We start from the raw sequence: 23705 nt of genomic DNA, 5'->3' as shown, positions 1-23705 counted from the left end.
TGGCAAGCTTGGATTATTTTTATCCTATTTTTCATTTGTGTGAACCAAGGCATACCAATCACTTGGGGGGACTGGTGTGATGGCTTAGAATAAGAACTCCAGGTTTTCAGCTCTGCATGTGGCACTCCTCTCAACAATCTGGATGAAATCAGGAGCTAGCATCACACACTGTTGCTATTTACAAAAGCCTAATTAATACCTCTCCTTCCCTAATGAGATACTTTTTCTGACTCCACAGACAAGCAGAGCCAAGCAAGTGATGTCAGAATGCCAGAGTGAATTATTGGGCTTGTGTCAACCCAAGCAGAGATGAAAAATCACTCTTGTGAACTTGCTCCAGGAGCAATCAAAGGGCCAAAGTTTTAATTAGTGAGGATTGTGATTTACATTTGCATTCAGCATCTTAAGAATCTACATTAGTCTTCAAGCTCCTGCACTTCCCTAGTTGTTGTCTGACACTGGTTAGGATAGTTAATACGCTTTTAAATAACATTATATTTAATAGACCTTTGAAAGCACTGACATATGAATCCATTTTCTCACCTGTCAGCAGAACTCTTTTCATTAAAGAAGTCAGTGAAAGATCACATGCTGGGAGGAGCTAAAAGTTGGTGGCAGGGGACATTTCAGCTTGGTACCTGGTCCTTTCACCTATTTCTACTGTGAAAATTAATGAAAAGTTATCTAGGAATACTAATATTAGGATTGATTTCTAATCAAAGGGAAAATGATGCCAAAGCACTATAGTGAATAAAGGAATGCAATGGATTTATTTTTAACAAACATAGCAGAACTGACATAATGGAAAAGGGTGCTGATTTCTTCAACATATTCAACATTTGCATGTTGCTGTATTGGTTAGTACATTTGACAGCTGTAGCATGTTCTCTTGACTCTGCTTGGTTGCGAGATATCTTTGTCCTTTGAGAGTGGATTGAATTTTGGGAATCAGTCAAATGTCCTGAGAAGGTATTGATGATGTACTAATTGGATGATCAGACTGGGTCCTATGGTTGGGGCCAGAAGTGAGGTGTGACTACACAGTCATGAGTGATATTTCTCATGTGGCTCATAACTGTCTATGAAGATAGTTCCCAGGGAACAGCTCTGGAAATGTGAATGCCAGCAGTATCCTTGGAATCTGTATACAGCTTCTCTGGGTAACAACTTTGAGAGGACCAGCATGCATTGGGTATAACACAGGCCCTCGTGAGCTTGCTAAAGATCTGCTTCAATACTTTGTCACACCGCCTACACTGGCTCCACATTTGCCAAGTAACTATGAGCATGGTTCTCCTTCCAACAATCTGGATGGAGCTAGCATCCTTCATGAGTGTAAATTTACAAAAGTTTAATTAATATCTCTTGCTTGCTAATGAGTTACTCCTTTTGACTCCATAGACATGCAGGGCCAAATACATGATGTCAGAATTCCCTAAGTGAATTATTGAGCTTGTGACAACCTGGGTCAGAATGAAAAATCACCTTAATATATTTAATCCAGAAGCAAATAAAGGGCCAGAGAATTAATTAATATGGGTTTTAATTTGTTAGGGTTTTAATTTGTTAAGGTCTTAAGAGGGAGCCTCTGTTTGCTCTGGTACCTTTCTGTGTGTGTCCTCTTTGATTACAGGTGAATATATCTTTGGGAAAAGATATCTACTTCTTTACTGTGCTCCTCGGTAACCTATAGACAAGAAAGAAAAAAGTGGGTTCTTAGTCTTCAGAGAGCATCAAATCGTTGAATTTATTGTTTAGGTGATGAGCCAATGCCCTGTTCCCAGGAACAGCTTTCATGAGGAATTGCTAGGAGGCATAGAAAAAGAATTGCACATAGTGGAAGTAGATGATGATAAAAGAAAACAAGTGCTAGAGCTGGACAACAGAGCAACACCTCATGAGTCCTGAACAAATAACTAGAAAGAGACCCAAGGAAAATCAGAGTGCTTCTCTGCAGCCTTTGGATAAGTCTCCCTAGCTCCCAAAAGGATGTAGACAGCAGATAACACTGCTGATGAGAGGGCAGGATCCAGACAAGTGAGCTGTGCTAGGGAAGGGGCTGCTAAGGAAAGCCCCAAATGCAATGGTACAAGGTGATCTAGTGGGAGCAATCCTTCCTATTGTTCCATGAGCAGGTGGTTTAGGGAGCCACTTGTCCAAGGCCTGCATTCAAATTCATGCCTCCTGGTTTTTCACCATCTTTCCAGGATCAGGTTAGATCACAGAAAGGCCGCCCATTTGCCACTTTAGCTTAGCTGTTACTGGCCTACCTTCCAATGTGGTTTCCCCAGCTGCTATTAAAAAAAATGGACATGAGTAAATTTTACTGAATGGAAAGTATATCCCAATTAACTTGACTTTTTAAAATGTCTCTGTATATACATATATATACATATATGTGTGTGTGTATATATATATATATATATATATATATGACACTGTCCTGTGGAGACTGCTCCTACATATCCTGTAAAAATCAGTGCTTCATAGTTTTGGCACCAGGAATAAGTTTGATTCTCCTGACAAAATGATACCTTCTCTTTTATCACAAGTTGAGAAAGCTATTATCCAGCGTGTTTCTTTTAATGTTTATTGCCTTCGTTGCTAGGAAACTCAGAGCTAACCCCGCATTCAATTTCAGTAATCTTGCTCTTTAAGATTTTGAGAATGAGTCTCTTATCCCTTCTAAAATATTTCTACTGATCTTGTTCTTCCCCAGGGTCATATTACAGGTATGCTTTAGGATAAGCTTTCTCAAAACTGGGGTACTCGATGGGTTATAAACTATAAAAAATAGTGCTCTGACCCTAGTCTGTGATGGTCCGAACACACCAAACTGTGTTCTTCCTGGCCCATGCTACTTGCTCTGACCTGGTGCTCCTTGAAATAAAATCGATTTCTGTTACTTACAGCCCCTATTTTTACACTAGAGTTGATGCTTTTTTCCTATATTAGTAATGAATTATAATTTCTGTATGCCCCCAAATATCAGGACAAGTGGGGATGGGGAGGCAAAGAGCAGCATGCATTTCTCTAATATTTTTTCTTATCTCTGGAGCTGGTTGTATAAAGCTGTCAAGAAGAAAATTTCCACTTAAACCAGAACCTTCCAGCACTAGGAGTGCTGACCTGTAGCAATTACGGATGCTAGGATTTTTTACCTGGTGTCTTACTTGACTTTCAGTTTGTGACCATCATTTGACGGAATTAAAAATTGCCTCTGTTCTATCTGCTAATTTCTTGAAGGGGACAGCCTATTCCAGAAGAGACAGTCTGAGCAGGAAACAAAGGCTCTGTACTGTGCTCAGAAACTAAAACTAGATAGGTCAGGGCCCATGCCTGAAAGCAGTTGGTTCTCCACAGCCCATTATTATCCATAGGTCATGGATACATCCTGGCAAGCAGGCTGTAAAGGACATGACCCCTTACCTGAAATAAAATGCCCACCTAGGCATACGAAGGACGAGTAGAGAAAGAGTCCTTAAGGGAAATTTTTAATTGTTTACCTCGATTGATTGATTGATTGATTGATTGATTGAGACAGGGTCTCACCCTGTCACCCAGGCTGGAGTGCAGTGGTGTGGTCATAGCTCACTGCAGCCTTGACCTACCTGGCTCAAGTGATCCTCTCATCTCAGCCTCTGGAGTAGCTGGGCCTACAGGCAAGCGCCACCATGCCCGGATCATTTTATTATTATTGTTATTATTATTATTATCATTTAGAGATGAGGCCTCACTATGTTGTCCAGACTTGTCTTGAACACCTGAGCTCTAGCGATCATCCTGCATCAGCCACCCAAAGTGTTGGGATTACAGGTGTGAGCCACCGTGCCTGGCCTGGGAAATTTTTTAAAAGAAACAGCAGAACTTTTTGAGAGTAAGAGGGGCATACTCGCCTTCTAGGGTTTTATTTCCCCCTTGGGCTTCTGAAACTTCAATGCTGAACTGGCCTCTCACAAGCCATAGACAAAGCTGAGAATGTCAAAGGTAACTAATAAACTGCTCTGAAAAAAAAAAAAAGTAAACGTCATTAGAGTGGATGGGGTCTAAAAATCCATAATTCTAAGAATCCCAGGAGAAGCACTGAACAGCTTTTTAAGGTCATTTCTTTTGCCCCCAAGCCACAAAGGATTGTTTATATCCCTTCGAGGCAGCTAGCTGGATGCCCCTCTTCCCAATTCTGGGATTCCCTGAGATAAATACTATCTTGTTCCCTTATATGCCAATTCTACTTTGTGCTGTTGGAAACTTCTTTGCTACTTGCAGGGCCTTCTCCTTTCAGATCTGAAGGTCTGGTCTACTTCCCCAAGGCATGATGATAGACTGACATTCTTGAGCCCCAGTGAAGGTTCTAGCCTTTCACAGCTTACATTATCTTCCCATCTCACATAGAATCATTCTGTAAAACGTATATTTCTGAGGTGTCTAGACTCATACATCCTCCATTGAGAGGGGGTCTGAAAATTGTTTAATATGGTTTAACATTTATGGCATCTCTTCCTTGACAGTGTCAGTAACAGAGTGAAGACTGCCATTTTCTCACCAACGTTAAGGGAAGTCAGGGATAGGGCAGGTTCTTCCTGTAGTAGCATCTGCTCCGCCAGTAATGAGAACATTCTCTGCAAGGAGTTTGCTCTTTATGTCATTTAGACATTAGACATTTTAAATAATAAGCATGATTTCTACCTTTCATATTTTTATCACTGGAGTTTTCTACCTCTCCACTTCTGCATCTGCTCTAAGCCAAGAAGTGCCTCCAGACAGTGACATCTTGCACTGTGATTAAAGTGCTTAGTATAGAGAAATGGGTGGACACCAGGTTTGTATAGGTTTAAAGAATTTATTAAGTAAGAAGTTGATTGTTTTGTGGCTAGAGAGAACCAGAGGACCATTGTTTGAAAGCCCACAACCTATATTACAAAGAGGTGATGGAGATGATATCATGACTCTCAGGAAGCACAGGCTTTTGGAAGTGTTCATCAAGTAGGTCGTGGCATAAGGCTGACTTAATTTTTTTTTTATTTTTTAATTTGTTGTAGAGACAGGGGTCTCCCCATGTTGCTCAGGCTGGTCTCAAACTCCTGGCCTCAATTGATCCTCCTGCCTTGGCCTCCCGAATTGCTGGGATAATAGACATGAGCCACCATGCCCAGCCCTTAAATTCTGATTATATCAGAGCCAAGACTTTCTTGACGTTTTGAAGCCAAGTTGAGAGCAAAAAGACCCATTTCTGATTTTCTACATAATAAAGGAAACAAACCAGGAACAATAATCAAAGGTGGATTTGTTGTTTCTTTGGGAAGTTATAACCATATTTGCATAAACTTTAAAACAGTTATGGCATCTAGTTGAGGTACTAAAACAGTTTCTTTTTTTAATTAACTTTTGTTGCAATAAATAAGGCCAAACTAACAAAAATATATCCAAAGCCAATAATTCTATATTTGTTTGGCACATGATGCTTCCTTCAGCATACTTCAGGTCATCTTTGCCAGGAATTGATGAGAACAGGTTGCATGTAATTACAAAGGCTCCTTGGTGGGATGAAGGACAGGATGACTGACGAAATACCACAGCTAATCAGATAAGTGCACCAGGGAAAAAGCAACATGTAACGGCTGGAAACCCAAAACACAAGGCTTTTTTTTTTTTTTTTTTTTTTTTAAGATGGAGTTTTGCTCTTGTTGCCCAGGCTGGAGTGCAATGGCACGATCTGATCTTGGCTCACTGCAACCTCCACCTCCCGGGTTTAAGTGATTATCCTGCCTCAGCCTCCCAAGTATCTAGGAATACAGGCACCCACCACCATGCCCAGCTAATTTTTTTGTATTTTTAGTAGAGACAGGGTTTTCACCATGTTGGCCAGGCTGGTCTTGAACTCCTGACGTCAGGTGATCCACCGACTCAGCCTCCCAAAGTGCTAGGATTACAGGTGTGAGCCACCATGCCCAGCCATCAGCAAATGAGTCTATTATGATGGGAATACTCATGCCCCCAGATCTAGTTTCTCCTTTGATCCCAAGCCTTCTGGTGTTGTTCTCCTTTGAGCCCACTTTTCCTTCTCTGGCCTGTCCTCCTTAATCTTCTTCCAAGGCTATTCTCTTCTCATGCTACACACTCTCCTCATGTAATCTCTTCTAAAGGTTTGAACTACCACAGATTCCCAAATCTCTAAAGACCATTCTTCAGCTGAGATCTCTATATCCAGCTAAGTTCTGCATCCATCTATCCAATTGCCAACTAAACATCTTACCTAGAGGTACCAACAGGCACACAAAACTCAACATAGCTCAAAACTGAACATGTCATCTTCTTCCACATACTCTCCCCAACAAAAAAAGAAGGCTGTGTTGCGGGAAGTCAGGGACCCCAAATGGAGGGACCAGCTGAAGCCGTGGCAGAAGAACGTGGATTGTGAAGATTTCATGGACATTTATTAGTTCCCCAAATTAATACTTTTATAATTGCTTATGCCTGTCCTTACTGCAGTCTCTAAACATAAATTGTGAAGATTTCATGGACACTTATCACTTCCCCAATCAATACCCTTGTGATTTCCTATGCCTGTCTTTACTTTAATCTCTTAATCCTGTCATCTCCTAAGCCCAGGAGGATGTATGTCGCCTCAGGACCCTGTGATAATTGCGTTAACTGCAGAAATTGTAGAGCATGTGTGTTTGAACAATATGAAATCTGGGCACCTTGAAAAAAGAACAGGATAACAGCAATGTTTAGGAAACAAGAGAGATAACCTTAAACTCTGACCGCTGGTGAGCTGGGTGGAATAGAGCTGTATTTCTCTTATTTCAAAAGCAAATGGGAGAAATATCGCTGAATTCTTTTTCTCAGCAAGGAACATCCCTGGGAAAGAGAATATGCGCCTGGGGGTGGGTCTCTGAACTGGCCCCCTCCGGGTGTGGTCGTCTTCTATGGTCCAGGCTATAGGGGTGAAATAGACCCCAGTCTCCCATAGCGCTCCCAGGCTTATTAGGAAGAGGAAATTCCCACCTAATAAATTTTGGTCAGACCGGTTGCTCTGAAAACCCTGTCTCCTGATAAGATGTTATCAATGACAATGGTGCCCGAAACTTCATTAGCAATTTTAATTTCGCCCCAGTCCTGTGGTCCTGTGATCTCACCCTGCCTCCATTTGCCTGGTGATATTCTATTACCTTGTGAAGTATGTGATCTTTGTGACCGACACCCTATTCGTACACTCCCTCTCCTTTTGAAACTCCCTAATAAAAACTTGCTGGTTTTGTGGCTTGTGGGGCATCATGGAACCTACTGACATGTGATGTCTCCCCCGGACGCCCAGCCTTAAAATTTCTCTCTTTTGTACTCTGTCCCTTTATTTCTCAAACCGGCTGACGCTTAGGGAAAACAGAAAAGAACCTACGTGACTATCAGGGCAGGTTCCCCGATAAGACTGCCCACCCTTCTTGTATGGCTGATATTGGCAAATGGAGCCATAATTAATTCATGTTACAGCATCTTTGATCCCATGCCTTCTGGCCTTGTTCTGTACTCCGTGGTGGCTATGGCCCTGTCTGCTATATGCTAGCTAAGTTCTGTCAAGTCAGTACTGCATCCTTGGATACTTACCTTCAATACATCCCTTCTCTCTGGACCTTACTTTTGTATTTCTAAGGGTTCCTCTAACTATATTTCTAGGAGTCTTTCCCTTGTCTGGGGAGGGGTCAATAAAGAGCCTCACTCTTTGGCTCAGTTAAGCATCTTGGGTTTAACCAGACTGTGATTAAAAACTCATGTGCATGAAGAGAAGTAGATTGGTTTAAATTATACAAGGTTTAGCGTTTAACAGTGATTAGTGGATGATATAAAAAAGATGTGCTTTGTTTTCATAAATTGTCAGAATTTTAGTCTTCTGTTTTCATGCACACTAAAATAATTCTCAATTTTCCAAATTATAACACAACACAAAGAGGCTGACAATTGGGTTTCACTTGGAAAGGAAAATTAAAAGTGGTCAATACAGATCATAGAATAGATAATATTTGCAAAGGAGACCCTACTTAGAAATAACACGCATTCAAACAAAGGTATGATGCCTGAATGTGTGATAACTAAGTAGTTTAAAAATTGAAATAGTTTCATCTGTCCCTGTAAATAAACATGAAGAGAAAAGCACAAAGTCCTTTGGTTTAAAGGGTCAGTGTTTTTAACAGACACATGAACGCACAGTTTGGGGGAACTTTTCTTTCCTTACTACCCCAGAAGGCATTTTCAATATCTTGTTGGCATAGCCCTTCTACTTGATTTCTAAGGAGCCAGATGCACTGTTTGCTTTTGAGACAAGGTCTCGCTCTGTTGCCCAGCCTGGAGTGCAGTGGTGCAATCACAGCTCACTGCAGCCTTGTATTCCCAGGCTCCAGCCATTTTCCCAACTCAGCCTCTCAAGTAGCTAGGATGACAGGCATGTGCTACCACACTCGGCTAATTTTGTTTTTGTTTTTGTAGAGACAGGGTCTTACTATGTTGTCCAAGCTGATCTTGGACTCCTGAGCGCAAACAATTCTCCTGCCTCAGCCACCCAAAGTGCTGGGATTACAAACGTGAGCCACCACACCTAGCCCAGATGCACTTTTAGGTACTAGATGCATTTGGCCCCCTAGAAAGTACTCAAGATGCTAAGTTCAGCAATAAGGAAATATTTGAATACTCTTGGCTTTGGGCACAACATGGAGCTAGAGAATGGATACCCCATGCCCCAATGTCAAAATCAGCAGTCTTGGTTAAGTAGGACCAACCCTGCCTCAATGACCCAACTTGTTCAAGTTCTAGCTATAAAGACAGAATATGACCTCAGCTCTTCCTGATTTCAGTGCCCAAGCTTTTTCCACAACACCAGGGCTGCTTCCAGTTAGTATGGTAACACCATTCTCCAAAGTTGCTAATTCTCACTGGTTTTACTCTACTTGAGTTTCCTATCTGTGGGCACTAGAGCTAAGAAATACTTCTGCAATAGGCTGTCACTTTTTAGTCATAAAGTGTGAGTTAACATATAATTTGAACAAAAAGCCAAAGCCACATGACTCCTTTAGTAAACCTCTAACCTAGTTTGCGTCAGTCAGTCAATTCAATTCAGTAAACATGTTAGAAGCCTAATTTACCAGGTATGGTTTTCAGTCAGCAGGTGCTGAAAACCTTGTATGTGGCAAGTGTGATCAGAGATATTGTGAACAGTTGTGAATACAATTTGCCCTTGTCCTTAAAGAAGTTAATATGTAATGTGCAGGCAGAGTGGACATTCTTGAAAATCCCATAAGAACATATTAAGTAGAAAGTGAAACAAAGTGGTAATTCACCAGGGAGGAGGAAATGAGCCTCTCCACCAACACTTAGTTCGTATCATTCTGTAGTGTAAAATCAGAATCTCACCTCCAAATGAATAGGCTGACTGACTTCTCTTTGTTCTCCGTGTGCTAATTCTTGCCATTGCAGTTGGCTCCTTTGGCTTTTCCTAAAAAGTTCACTGAGAATTTTCTGGCCTACTGTGGGGACTCCCTAATGTATAATGTTCACCAACTAGGCTCCAGTTGTGAATTTTTAATTATGCCGGATCATTTTCAGTAAATAGAACTTCGGGCTCAATTAATGCTGTCAGATCCAATCTTTGTCTCACCTGCTACGGAGCTCCACTCTGTGGTGTTTGCAGTAATTGCCACTTCCCCAGGAAAGAGGAGCTTTTGCAGAGATGGATGTCAGCAGCCCTTTGCATTCTCATCTGCCCTCCTCAGAAGCCCTACAGGTGGGCACTTTATCCAGCAGATTTGAATTTTGATGTTTGGAAAGTAGAGACAATGGATACGGCTGATTGTTCTCTTTCAATTTCCACCAAGTGTGGTTGTCTCATGCTTCCTGTGAGGCAGTAGTTCTCAAAGTATGGGCCATAGACAGGAAACATTACCATCATCTGGGAACCTGATAGAATTGTAAATTCTCAGGTCCCATCCTAGACCTGCTGAATCAGAAACTCTGGGGGTCCCTGCCACCTGCATTTTAAAAATACTCTAGGTTATCTGATGTACGATTAAGTCTATGAGCCCACTATTGAGAGAGAACTGTTTCAAACTAAGGATAAGCATAATTTCATTCTATTTTGTGAAAATTCTCATAACTCTATTTTTCTGATTTACAATTCTTCAAAAACAAAAATTCTAATTTTCATAATGGAAACTCACATTTACCTTTGCTTTCCCTAACTTTCCCAAGCATAGGCAGTTGTTTCCTGTTTTATTTCCCTAGCATTTTTTCACACTTGTTTATTCCACTTGGTACATTGCATTGTTATGTAGCTGTTAACATGCTTGCCTTCTCCACTAGCCTTGGGGCCACCTGCTGGCAGGAACCTTGTCACACTCATCGTGGTATCCCCAAGGCTACATAGTAAACACACATTAAAGGGCACAGAGTAAACACATTCAATATTTTCTGAATGGATAAATTGGTTAACATTGTATAATTTTCAAAACTAGGTAATGGCCTTAAGAAGTAGGACTGGCAGAATAGGAAACTGAGACCCAGAGACATTAAAGGATTCAGTTGGTAAGAAGTTGCAGAGGCAGGGCTAACAACAAAAGCTTACCTCAGTATGGGAAAGGTGATGGCCACAGGTCCCTCAAAACCGGCCTAATACACTAAACTCCACTCAGGAAGCTTGGGATACTTCGGCTCTTCAAGGGCAAAGCCCTTGATTTACTCCCAGACAGGTTGCTCTCTGCCCCCAAACCCAGGATGCTAAGAGAGGGTAGCTGAGGTTGCCAGTTAGTGAGACACGTGCAGAGACTGAGAATCAAGAGGGAAGGGAATCATGTAAAAAAAAAAAAAAAAAGGAGATTTTAGTACTATTGGAGGTATAAATCCTAGTACTCGGTTAGTCCGTGGTAAAGAGAAAAGATGTGAACTGCAAGTGAAGCCAAGGTAGAAAGCTCAATTTTGCTCATTTGCCAGGGTGTCCTTCTTACGTCAAGGTGAAAACGGCATAGGATGTACTCTGTGAGGTATTTGTTATAGGAATGGGTTGCCAAAGATTGCCACCCATCTCTTGGCACCCAGCTTGCCTTGTCATCTGTAAGCAATCTGGGTGGGCTGGGAGAATGGGGAGAAGCAGGCTATGGGCATGGGATGAAGAAAGCCACTGGCCTGCACCAGGAACGAGGCCTTCACTTTCCCTCATTAACCTTAGCATTAATCTCTACATAACTAAATTACCTGGCTTAGACGCTTTTACTTGGACCTCTGGCATACAAGTCTTTGTAACGCAGTTGTAAATCCTCATAGAGTGGGGTGGGAGTAAACAGATTCTGGCATAGGATGCTTCTTGAAACACTCCTTAATCATAGTGGATCACTGTCGCATCAGGCCTCACTGCTTATCTCATGGCTTTGAGTCCCACTTTGGAGCAATGACCGCACATCTGCCTTGTCTTTCTTCTTGAGCTCCAGTTCCGTCTCTCTAATTGCCTACTGGGACACTGTCCATCAATACCCCAACTCAATAGGCCCCAAACTAAATCCGTCATCTTCTCCTCTAGTCCAAATCTCCCTCCCAACTACTCTCTCTTTCACTGGCAGAGTAAATTTGTTCTCAGTCATCCAACTTGCAAACCTTCTCAGTGACTTTCATTTAGGGTTTATTCTCATTCCCCAAACATAGTCAATCCCCAAGTTCTGTCATATTTTCTTTTGCCATGCCAGGCATAGTTTCTTTCCACCCCTTAACTGCCATTCCAGCCCAGCCTCTCATTATATTTCAGATCTCAATTACCCCAAACCATCCAATTCCATAATTATGGTTTCTGCTCCTCGATCCCTGATGTGATGGAGAAGCCCAGAGTTAGATGCGAACACAACAGTTGTATAATACCACTTACAATTGTTAGATACCGTTCTATTGGCCTCTGATAGTCTGTAACTACGGTCCATACTGTTGGTAAAGACACATGGGATTAGTCAGCTTAAATGAGAAAATAATATAATTTAGAAACTGACTCATGTTCTTTCTTGATCCCAATGAGGCATTCAGGGATGTGACTGTCACTCTCTGGGCAAAAAACAACATGTACCAAGAGGTGAAGAGTGCAAAATAGCAACAAAAATCAATGAGCCCATTGCTGCAGTCCCTGATGCCCTGTGGTGAGCTGCTAGAGTGAAAAGTTAATGGAAGGGGAGAGGGCAAGATAATGTGAGCGCCCTGGCTGCCTTTTCCAAGAGCTTTTCAATTCCAGAGTAACTGTGAGCTTCATTGTGAATGGTTTACCTGATCAGTATAATTCCCTCTGCTTTGTAGATAAGAAGACTAAGACAGCAAGAAGTTAAATGCCTTGCTGGCAGCCAGGATTAGAACCTGGGATTCCTGAATAAATGCTTTGAACTTATGAGGCTGTTTCTGAGATCATAGTTACACTGGGCTTCATAGCAATAGAAATGAGCTTTTCCCTTCTCTCAGAAATCCTGTTATTATCCATAGTTAGGCAAAGGGAAACTAGAAGAGGATGCTAAATAAAAGCACATCTAATTGAACTGAACTATCTTTGCCAGGTGATTATCAGAAATATAGATAATGAGCGTAAGATACTTAAAGGGGAAAGGACTCTAATTTAGACACCTCGGGCAAAAGAAATGAAAAAGTTTGGAACAAAGAAAACCACTCAGGACATAACCTAACAAGATAGAAAAAAATGAAATGCAAAAGTATTATCAGCTTTAATTAAAGGAAATCAATATTTGAAGAGCTGTCTTGCTCAACAATAGAACGAGGGCAAACATACTTCAGAAATGTGAGTCTCTTAGAAAAGAGAAAAGCAGGTTTTCATGGGGAAACAACCATGATTGAAAAACCTTTCAAAAGATGACGACTTGGTGTATCTGTTGGAGAGGGGCCTGAAGCACCTGTTGGGGAGGCCAACTAGATGAGCTTTTATCCCTGGGAGAGTCTATCTGTTTTAAGTGCATTTTTTCAGTCAGGGAGTGTTCAGGAGCCTAGAGGCATCTCTAGGGAGTAAAGAATAGCCAGTATTTCCCTCAGAGGGACTTGAAACAAACCCTCAACAATAAAGTGGGTTTCATCTCAGTTATCACTTACAAGAACACACATTGGAAAACATTAAGGACTATACAAATGCAACAGATATGTTATTTCAGAGGCACTCTGCAACCCTCCAAGCAAGCTTGCTTGAGAATCCTTTCTAAGCTCACCTTTTTTGTGATGCACATGATGACCAACCTTCAGTGACTGGAGTCCAATTCTCCCAGACCATTCCTCTTCAGGGATGGAAGATATGTGACATGTGTCACCACTTCCTTCTCTCAAACTGGTGCAAGACATTAATACTCAATCATGACACTTCTTTCCATTGAGCCCAAATGCAGCTTTTTCATTTATTTGTTCAATGAATATTTTTTGACTGCCCATTTAAAAGTGAGTTGGAGAGACAGATAAATAATGAAATATAAGCAACACTATGAGCACCACATGCTAAGTGCTTAGTAAAAGATATGTAGACAATAAATATCATAGCCAAACCTGTTCTTTTGAAATACAATTTCAATTTACTGGGACCCTGAAAATTAATTCTTAAAATTTCAGTACTATTGTAGTTGTATCAGCACAACTATTTTTCAGGGATCTGAGATGAATTAATTCCAAAAAGAGCTTACAAAGGAGATACAGAAGTTTCTATATGCCACCCATCAAAAAAGTGAGTCAGGTGTGTTTTAAGCCACGGGGTTCTTCTCCCACAATTAGCTTTGACCAAACAGCAAAACTCAGATTGGAGTGGGTCTGATTGCCATTTTGGTTTAAGCACACTGGATACCATTTCAGCATCAAATCATTCAATCAGAAACACTTTGAAAATGCTGAAGAGTTGGGTTAGTTGCAGTTTTCCCACCTGAATACAATGCGCATAATACTGCAAATTGTTTTTTCACTTTTGTAGTGCTGGAGACATTTATGGAACCTGTGGGAAAGGGTTTTCTTGATAGATGGAGATGAACAGCCAACCAGACAGAAGGAGAGCTAGCACTCATTAACTTTTCCCAACAGAAACTCACCTGTAATTGTTTTCACAGGCCTTTAATGAGGCTTGGTTGTAAGGCACTAGAGAGAGGCAAGCAGCTTATCCATAGAAAAGGATAGCTACTCAGGTGAGGTAGAGGAAGCCTGGATCCATACCCTTGGAAATTGTAGGACATAAGGTTTGAGATTACAATTCAAAGACAAGATGAAAGTGACGAGGGCTGACAAGTAGTCTAGAAATGGGCAAATCAAAAGAATAACTACTGGGGTAGATCTGTTTCAGATATGTAAGTTAGGAACTCTAAATCAAGGAGCACCCATCCCCCACCAATCCCATATATCCAAAATTATATCTATGTGTCTTTGAAACAGGTTGGGTTTATTCTTGTAAATCCCTGGGATTGCGGGATGTTTCAGTGACCACAGTTCTTGGCAGGATCTTAATCTTTAGGTCTTTGCCCCAAAGATCTTTGAAGTTCCTAGACAGTCTGCAGCTGCAGTATTTTCTCTTTATTTCTCATGGGACCCTTCTAGAAACTGCAGTGTCCTTGATATCACTGCTTTAGATCTCCTTCTCTCTCAGAGTTTCAGAATTATGGCATCTTGCCCAGGCTTATCTAACTGACCTGGATTTTGGTGGAGGAATGAAGACTTTTTCTGTCAATGTTAGGTAAACTTTTCTATACCACAGTAATTAGTACATCTACAAAATTAAGCTCCGAGGATCCAAGCCAGCCACAAGTTCTTCTTGATCCCCCTTTCAGATACATTTCATCACTGTTATGGATCTGTTATTTGCACAGAACAAACATTTCCAGTTACTTGATTAATTTTACCCCTATTCTTGGTGCAATGCCTTCCCTGTGTGATTTATTCCTGAGAATGTTTTTGTTTTCATTTCCTCAATATCTGCACTTGGGGGATTTGGCAGTAGGTCAGAGGGGCCCTTATTCCTATCTTTTAAAGGATTACTGCTCCTTTAAAAGGACCACCTCCCGCTAGAGCACCAGTTGACAATAATGAGGCTGCCGCTGCCAGCTGATAGCTTTCCCTGATGTCCTACTGTCTCCTGCATTGAGCTTAAACAGGGTCAGTTATAATGTAAACCATACAGGACCCTAGTGCCCAAGGCGCAGACGTGGGAATTTAGCAGTGGCGGATTTTGCTTTATCAAAAAAAAAAAAAAAAAAAAAAAAAGTGAATGAATGAACTTAGTGACTCAGCACTTAGTGATTTAGTGATGACTTAAATGACCACCTACTCTGAGCCCAGTAGTGTGCATGAAACACGTCAAAAACATCCCTTGTATCTGAATGCTTCCAGCCAAGTTTCCCACTGCCTACTGCTTAAGTGAGGGGCTAGGAGAAGGAAGGCTCAGTGGCCAGTGACCAGGGTGCAAGAGTGACACAGAGCATATTAGCATATTGCATTCTTTGCATCAGGCTATGCCAAACTTCTGGAAGAGACAATTTTGAATTTGTGAGGAGTATAGCCAGGATGGTCCCTGGTCTCAGGTCCCTAAAGAATCCTTTGCCAGGAAGTCATCATGGATGGATAGAGGCAGCACCAAGTGAGTTCTTCAGTCCCCACTCAGAATGTGGCCACATTCTGGTGAGTCTGTGAGTGGTACAGGGTAATGGTCCCTGCACTGTGCAGGAATCCCAGCACTTCATTCCAGTGGATTTCTGCCCCCTCCTCTGGGATAGAATGTGTGTCCACTCTCTCCAGAGCCATCCACTCCAACAGCAGAGCCAGAGCTCACATGGGTATCTCCCACTTCTAAGAGCTGCTTTTCATACCCCCTAGACGTTTTTTGTTTTGTTTTATTCTTGAGACGGAGCGTCGCACTGTTGCCCGGGCTGGAGTGCAATTGCACGATTTTGGCTCACTGCAACCTCCACCTCCCGGGTTCAAGCTATTCTCCTGCCTCAGCCTCCCAAGTAGCTGGGATTACAGATGCCCGACACCATGCCCCGGGTAATTTTTTTTTTTTTTTGTATTTTTAGTAGAGATGGGGTTTTGCTATGTTGGCCAGGCTGGTCTCGAACTCCTGACCTCGTGATCCATCTGACTTGGCCTCCCAAAGTGCTGGGATTACAGGCATGAGCCACCGCGCCCGGCCTAGATGCTGACTCTTAAGTGCTTGGACAGTTGCTATCTCTCTGACTTTTCCTGATCAGCCTTTTTCCGTACCCACACACATCTTTATTACCTTTGCAATCACCAGGAACCCATCATTATCTCTTGTTCCAATCATATCCATGAAGTCATTTGAAGCTGATGGGTGCATGGCAGAATATCTTTTGTGACCCCCAGCCCACCCCACATATAAATACAGCTACTTGCAGACACCTGTTTTGGAGATACTTAAAAGGTTCATAAATATCTGAAAAGATGTTTGACATTTTCTGAGACAATATTCTTTGCCACTGGAAGGTTCTATTATACACATTAAAAGCAAAGATACATATTTTTCTTTCTTACCTTCACTTTTTATAAAAGGTTATGCTGACGTAGAACTTACCAACAACAACAAAAAATCTTCCTGATGAAATCAGGATAAATAATTCCACACATCTTCAAGTGGAGAGAAAGGCTTTGAATTGGTTTCCATGGAAATCTGAAGATGAAGTAAAGGAATAATTTCAAGGCAGAGCAGCTGAACTGAAGATAATGGTAAAATAGTTTGATAAAGGAAATAGAATAAAGTAATCAAGAAGACTCCAATCAATTATTCCTTTTTGTTTACCTTTAGGTGATTAATTCGTCTGCGTTTATTAACCTGATGAGATTAAGCAGGCCTTCCTTGTGATTTATTTCGTAATTGTTTCCAAGGTTTGACATAAGCTGTGGAGTTATTGAAGGTGGAGATTTAAATTCAATTACTCATGAAGCAGGTGGTGCTTCTCCTGAAAGAATATCTGAATTCACGGACTTCCCATGTAACATTATGAGTGAAAATTATTAATTCATCTGATAGTATCTCCCAAAGACTTTTAGAAGTCATTTGGCATCCACATAATTCACTAAAAGTCAGCAGCTTCAGAACTGAACATGTAATGAAGAGAATTCAGTGCCTGGAAAGAAAGGATTTTATTTTAAAGACTAGTTATTTTTATACTTTTTTTTTAAACTAGAGGCCCCCTTGGGGCCTGGGCTGTGGTGCTATCATTGATGGAATCCATGAGCTCAAGCTTTGAATGCCAAAAGGATAGCTTTCTTTGAACTTGACCAGTGGTTCCCACTCTCTACCTTTAAAGGGCACAACTGGATAAGATCATACTTTGACAGGAGAGAGAGAGAGAGATTGGCCAGGGGGCGGTGGGGGGATATGCAAGCTGGCCTTGAAAGTCTTTAAATGAAGTGACTAATTGCTTTTTGTCTCTGTGGTCCTTGTTGTGTATATGTTTTCTATTCTTTCTGTGGGTATAGTAAGGATAAACGGGGTTCTCCAAACACTAACGCAGGCGCCAACTCTCCGTCATCCACAAAGACCCGGAACACATCTAAGAGTGGGAAGTAAGTGAAAAAGTGCTCCTGTACATCTGACATAGCTGTCAAAAAGTCAAGTGCTGTCCTCCTTTTGTCATTTATTCATATTCATTCAACAAAGATTTGTGGAGTGTCTTCTGTGTGCCTCCCACTGGGCTCGTCACTGGGGAATTGAAACAAGCAAGGCATGTGTCAGTAATACTGGGTGCATGAAGAACTAGGGAAGAGGGAGGAGAGGGATAGAAAAGTCAGGAGATGACTCTGGAAAGATAGCTTAGGGCTGACTGTGAAGGGCAAGGACATAAGTCCATAAGGGCAATGTAAGAGTTGGATTACAAGTTTTAAGAATTAAAGCAGCAGCAGCAGCACTGATTTATGACTTACAAAGTCCATGAAAACCTGTCTTGATCCATACACTGAGGTTTAGGCTTGAGTTAGAAGAATCTGGTAAGCCTTTCCATAAATTTCCTGGTTTAAGTACATTTATGTTTTAACCATATCACTGATTTATATGATATGTATATTCTTTTCCTAGTAATTAACATGCACCAAGTCCTACATGAAGCTGTCTTTTTGGTATTACCAAAACTTGTATGGGCTGAATATTTGCGATATTAGATTGACTTTTTTTGGGCTTATTCCAGAAGACAACACCAGCCGATCTCTCCCTTTGGTTTCAGCAAAGTGTGGCAAACTCAGGCAGTGTGATCCCATGCAGATGACATACCTCTAATTAGACACTTCCCCCTTGGAAGTTGCTTCAACCCTGTGGTGAATGGCTCGAGTGCTCTGTAAGCTCTCTCTCCAGGGTGTGGGGCATTGTGACAGGCAGAAACTCAGTCCAGAAAGAGCACCCAGCCTGCATCTAGGAGAAGATGAAAGATGCCTTCATCATGCTAAAAGCTCTAATCTAGCAATAAGATATGTCACTACAAGAGCACAGCTTTGCAATGAAAGGTGAATTTGTAATGGTCATATATTTTATGTATTCAGCATTGGACCGTAAATGCTGCACTTTGAATATGATCTTATGTTCAATTCCCAAAGTGAAAGATCTATTGGCTGCCTTTTTTTCCTTCTTTTCCTCTGAATACCATTTCAGGTTTGCATATAAAGTTGAATGCGGGTTATCTTGCAGAATATAAAAAACACTGTTAAAGACATAAAACTAAATCTCCAAGCAGTTAGAACTCATTTCAGTTATTTATTGCTGAGCACCACAATCAAAATGCTGTATAAATTATGAAGGAAGGGAATTGATGCACACATTCCCAGGCAGCTGAATGTTTTCAAATTAGTCCCAATTCATTGTTAACACACACTCTTAGTTAACAGGGATGGCATTGCAGAACTTCTTTTAACTCCATGCTTACAACAATGGCAGACCCTACCTGGGCACCTTGTACCTACCTGTCACACCAACAACCACAGGGCACAATCTCCATTTATTAGTCCCTGATGTATAATTATGGATGTTTGTGATTTGCTGTTGCCTTTCCAAAGGGGCCTTCCCTTGTTTCTTTTGGCTTTGCAGGAGTTCACTGTCTTACTTTTTGAGTGAAGAATCTCCGTGTGAGCTACAAAAGGAGCAATTGGTAGACTCTGAGTTAAGATGACATAGAGAATGCATACCTAATACCATACCCAGGTTTTCAACAGTGGGAGGGCTGAATAAATACATTCTTAAGGAGATAAAAAATGATCTATATCTCACTTGCCATACTTGGTCACATCCCAAGCTTCTGCCATGGTGAAGGGTCTTTCTCTTTGCACATTTTGAGATAGGTGTCTTTTACTTGTCATGTATAGTGACTCACAGACTGAGCTAGTTCTGAATTCTTCATTGTTTTTGTTGGTTATTAGTGAAAAATTACAAGTTCTCCGACATCCTCTTCCTAGATATGTGTGCCAGGGTTTCTTGCACTGTGCTCCTCCTCTTAGTCCTCTCCCATTAGTTTTCAGGAGATTTTTCTTTTTTTTTTCCATTACTGTACATTTTCTCCTTCTTGGGATATCATTTTCAACAGGAGCAGTACTGACCTTCTGTGCATATGGTGAGACTATGAAGGGCATTTTTCACACTTTATAGAACAGTGCCTATGGATGTTTAGGCACTGTGTTCTAGTTCAGAGAGAGTTGTGATTGCCAGTTCCTGCTGCACTGTCTATGCATTTCGTTAGCTTTGGTGTGTGTGGTGGTGAGGGGGGATAGGTAGATGTCTCCACCCCAAGGCTTTTCCCCATGGTGTATTTTCACAACAACCAGCACAGAGGATGCCATGTTCTGATGTTATTTGACCTAATGACAATAGGATATAGAGCAGTTTTTAAGAATTTCCCTATGTTATTTTGAGGCCAGACACAGGCTGGGAGATAGAAGGAGGGTTCTTTTCTTCTCTGAAAAGAAATTCAGTCTTCTCTGTTTTTGAAGAAAACAAAAATGCAAAAGTCAAGCTGCCCCAAATATGCATCATGGCTAAAAATAAGGAATATGTGTTGACTGAGTGTTATGGGCCAACCTGCATCCCAAGCACTTGGTACATTTTGTCTCATTAATCCTTGCCTACCAAAAGCTCATGAAACAGGCACTATTATTTCTATTGCACACATGAGGAAATTGAGGCTCCAAGAGGATAATCATATGCCCACCTGAGGTATCCAAATGAACAATTTTGGTAAAAAACCTTCTTTGGCACCAATGATAATAATAGTAGTAGTAATTAAAATATATTAAGCATTTACTTTGTGCCATTGCACTAGACTCTGGGGCCATATAAATATAAAATACTATAGGTGCCCTCAAGCAGCTCACAGACTTAGTAGGGAGGACAGAGGATGACAACGTGGTATTTAAGTGCTACAATCCCTAGCTGATGCCAGGGTTGGGGTGGGAAATAGGTCATATGAGGATATCAATAAAGGCTCCTGAGAAGCAATCCCTGAGCTCTTTAATTTTATCCATTTACCCTTCATGTAGCAAGGTTAGGTTAGAGAAAGAAAATGCAAGTCGGTCACTCCAGAGGGGCAGAATCCTCTGTGTCTTGGTCAGAACACGTTGGAGTTGTGGATTAGGTCAAAGCTAAAATGAAATGTCTAATTCCACCTTTTTCCGACTTTCAATCCATTTGGAGCCTACTGAGATTCAGTGTAGCATGCTGAGTCGCTTAGGAAACCTACAGCTTGAATGTTGCGTCAGTTCTGCTTGCTCTATTTCATTGCCTGGATGTGAAGCTGGGTAGGCAGCCCTCTGTTTCAGGCAGGAACAGATGGAATGGGATATGTCTGAGCAGCAGAGCCAGACTACCCTGGAAATGACTTTCAGGGAGGTGCAAGCAGTTTCTTCTATGCCAACAGTGAGCCAAATTGACAAGACAGAAAAAAAAAAAAAAATCAGTGCAGAACTGTGTCACTGAGATCAGGAAGCATAGGTTTTGCAGAGGTTGACTCATGACCAATCAGGCCAGACCACTGCATTTAGCCTCACATATGGTTCCCTTTGGTAATGTGAGCCTGTTATTCTGGCCAACACAGCAGACCACAGTCAATCCATTTGCTGACCCATTGGATTATCCCCAGAAAGCACTTAAACTGTCAAAGCTGGGCATGTGTAGTAGCCACCAAGAGCCTTTATAGTGTTCATTTGGTATTGGAACATTTTCATACTTTACATGAGACCAATTATTTTGCTGAACACAAGGACACTGAGACTCAAGAAAGGTAAGTCACTTTCCATGAGGCACACACCTAGCCACTAGCAGAGGGCAGCCTAGACACCTGGTCTTCTGATACTTGTCCCATGATCTTTCCACTGCAATGTATGCTACAATTCTTCTCCCAGAGAGCAAGATACTTCAGCTAATTGCACCAAGGGAGGCCAGGAGCCAGATCTCAGGATGTCCAGCCAGGTGCTCTTCCCTCTTTTTGTGTGGGCTCTGCCAGCTACTGTGAAAATGGAGACTTTTTGGAAAAATTAGAATCATCCTACTTTTAAAAAAATGTAGCAGTAGCGGTGATGAAAGGAAAAAGCATGTACTTCTCAACTGCTTCATTTTTTTCTTCTAAAATAATGGTATTTCTGGTTCTATTTGGACAGCTACCTTTCCTCAACAGTATTGTTGAGCCATCTCAAGCCTCTAATCTACTCCATCAATGAAGCAATAGAGAACTCATATATCACTATAGCTATTCTCCCTCAAATCAGCCAACCAAAGCTAAGGAGATGTAGATTAGATAGGTAGATAGACAAACAGACACACGTATATCTACATCTACGTATGACATTCAGAGGCATCCATTTAAAAATTAAATTGCCCAAAGTTGAGATGATGATGGAACTCGATCACTCCTCTCAGTCTGAGATGTTTTTCACATAGGCTCAGGCTAGGGAATAACAAGGACCAAGTCCAGTTTTCAAGTACTAGTGAAGGCCACAAATATTACGGGGCCAGGGCAGAGCAACCAAGCACAGTGCCTGGCAAATGATACTATAAATGTTGAATTAAGCACTATAAGTGATGGGTTAAATGAATTAAGCTAGGCAAAGGAGGGATATTAAAATGGAGAAAAAGAAGCTGTACAGAAGGGGAATATGAGATGATCAAGTCAAGCCCTGCTTACTCCACAAATCTACTTGGAGCTGACTCTGGTAGCAGATGCCACAGGAAGACCAGCTTTAACCTGTCTTTGCCAGAAGTACCTTATAGTGAACAAACCTGTTTATCTATTCAGTAGTATCCAGATAAGAGTAGTCAAGAGCACATAGCTTCATAAATAAACTAAACATACCAGCACCCCTTTGCTTTTGGCTGGCAGGAGTCAAATGAAAAACTTTTCGGCTTTAGAAAAATAAAGTGAAGGCTGGGTGTGGTGGCTCACACCTGTAATCCCAGCACTTTGGGAGGCCGAAGTGGGCGGACCATGAGGTCAGGAGATCAAGACCACCCTGCCTAACACAGTGAAACCCCATCTCTACAAAAATACAGAAAATTAGCCGGGCGTGGTGGCACACGCCTGTAGTCCCAGCTACTCGGGAGGCTGAGGCAGGAGAATCATTTGAACCCAAGAGGCAGAGGTTGCAGTGAGCTGAGATCACACTACTGCATTCTAGCCTGGGTGACAGAGTGAGACTCTGTCTCAAAAAAAAAGAAAAGAAAAAAATGAAAGATAAAATGAAGTCTTGTTTGCGCTGTTTGGACTCAGCATGGTGCATTTTCATGTTTGGCTTCAGCTGTTTCTATGTCCATTGCTGGCACCAGAGTCCTGCATATTATATCGTGATTATGTTTTTTCCTCTAATTGAGACCCATGTATTTTTTCTAAGACATTAGGTTGTGACTGTTGCTAACCCCCACTAATTTTGCCACTGTGTGTGTATGAAAGTATGTGTGTGTATGAAAGTATGTGTGTGTGTGTTCTCTTCAAAATGGTTGTATGTTGCATGAACATAGCAATCCACTGGCCAAGTATTTGACTTTGCCAGTAATTGCTGTAGTTTTATGTGATGATAATGTCAATAGTTCCTTAGTTTATCTATTAGACTAAGTCTAATATCACAAAAGCTTGTGACAAATGAAAGCATTAATATTACTGCTTATTTTTTCTTTTTCTTTTTTTTTGCAATTGCACCTTTGTAGAAAAAGATGAACGACAAAAGCATAAACTGATGTCAGAATGTATTCCTAAAGATGGCTTTTAGTGGAGTGTGCTCAAGGATGAATTCATTTATAGCCTAACTACCTTTTCCTTCAGTAGTCCCCCATCAAGAATAGTGTGAGACCTTTGATCACAACAAAAAATTCCAGTTTATCCCAGAAAGTGCATTTATTAATAAGGCAGGAAATTAGCCTAAGCTATTTGAAAAAGACTTTCAATAACAGGGGATAAATAACATAGGCTGGACATGCTTTGATATTTAACCTAGTGCTAATCAGCTGTGGCAAAGGGCTGTTCAAAGATATCTTTAAATAAATTAGGCAGCCTTGTGTGTATTTGAAAGAACATCAGCTTTGGAGTTAAATAGACCTGTATTTGAGTCCTGACTCTACCATTCATTAACTTTGTACCTACCTCATTGGGCTGTTGGTGAGGATTAAATGTCATAAACTAAGTAAGGCTCTCATAGTGCCTGGCTCATGACAAGCACTCAATAAATGTCAACTAGTGATTATGCTT

At 41.3% G+C, this 23705-nt stretch overlaps 1 protein-coding gene across 6 annotated transcripts in view; it reads left to right on the top strand.

Moving 5' to 3' along the window:
• HS6ST2 (heparan sulfate 6-O-sulfotransferase 2) overlaps positions 1 to 23705 on the top strand; it is a 330939-nt gene that overhangs the window by 270190 nt on the left and 37044 nt on the right. For 4 of the 6 annotated variants that reach the window (XM_024241121.2, XM_054545079.2, XM_054545081.1 and 1 more), the window contains one exon: positions 17476 to 17562. The exons of the other annotated variants lie outside the window; for them this stretch is intronic. In XM_024241121.2, coding sequence (XP_024096889.2) covers positions 17476 to 17562 — 87 coding nt within the window. The remainder of the gene's footprint in view (positions 1 to 17475; positions 17563 to 23705) is intronic. 6 annotated transcript variants of the gene reach the window in all.

Source organism: Pongo abelii, chromosome X (genome assembly GCF_028885655.2).
Source record: "Pongo abelii isolate AG06213 chromosome X, NHGRI_mPonAbe1-v2.0_pri, whole genome shotgun sequence".
Taxonomy (NCBI): Eukaryota; Metazoa; Chordata; class Mammalia; order Primates; family Hominidae; genus Pongo; species Pongo abelii.
Note: the sequence above shows the minus strand (reverse complement) of the source record. Positions and strands in the feature narration are given on the sequence as shown.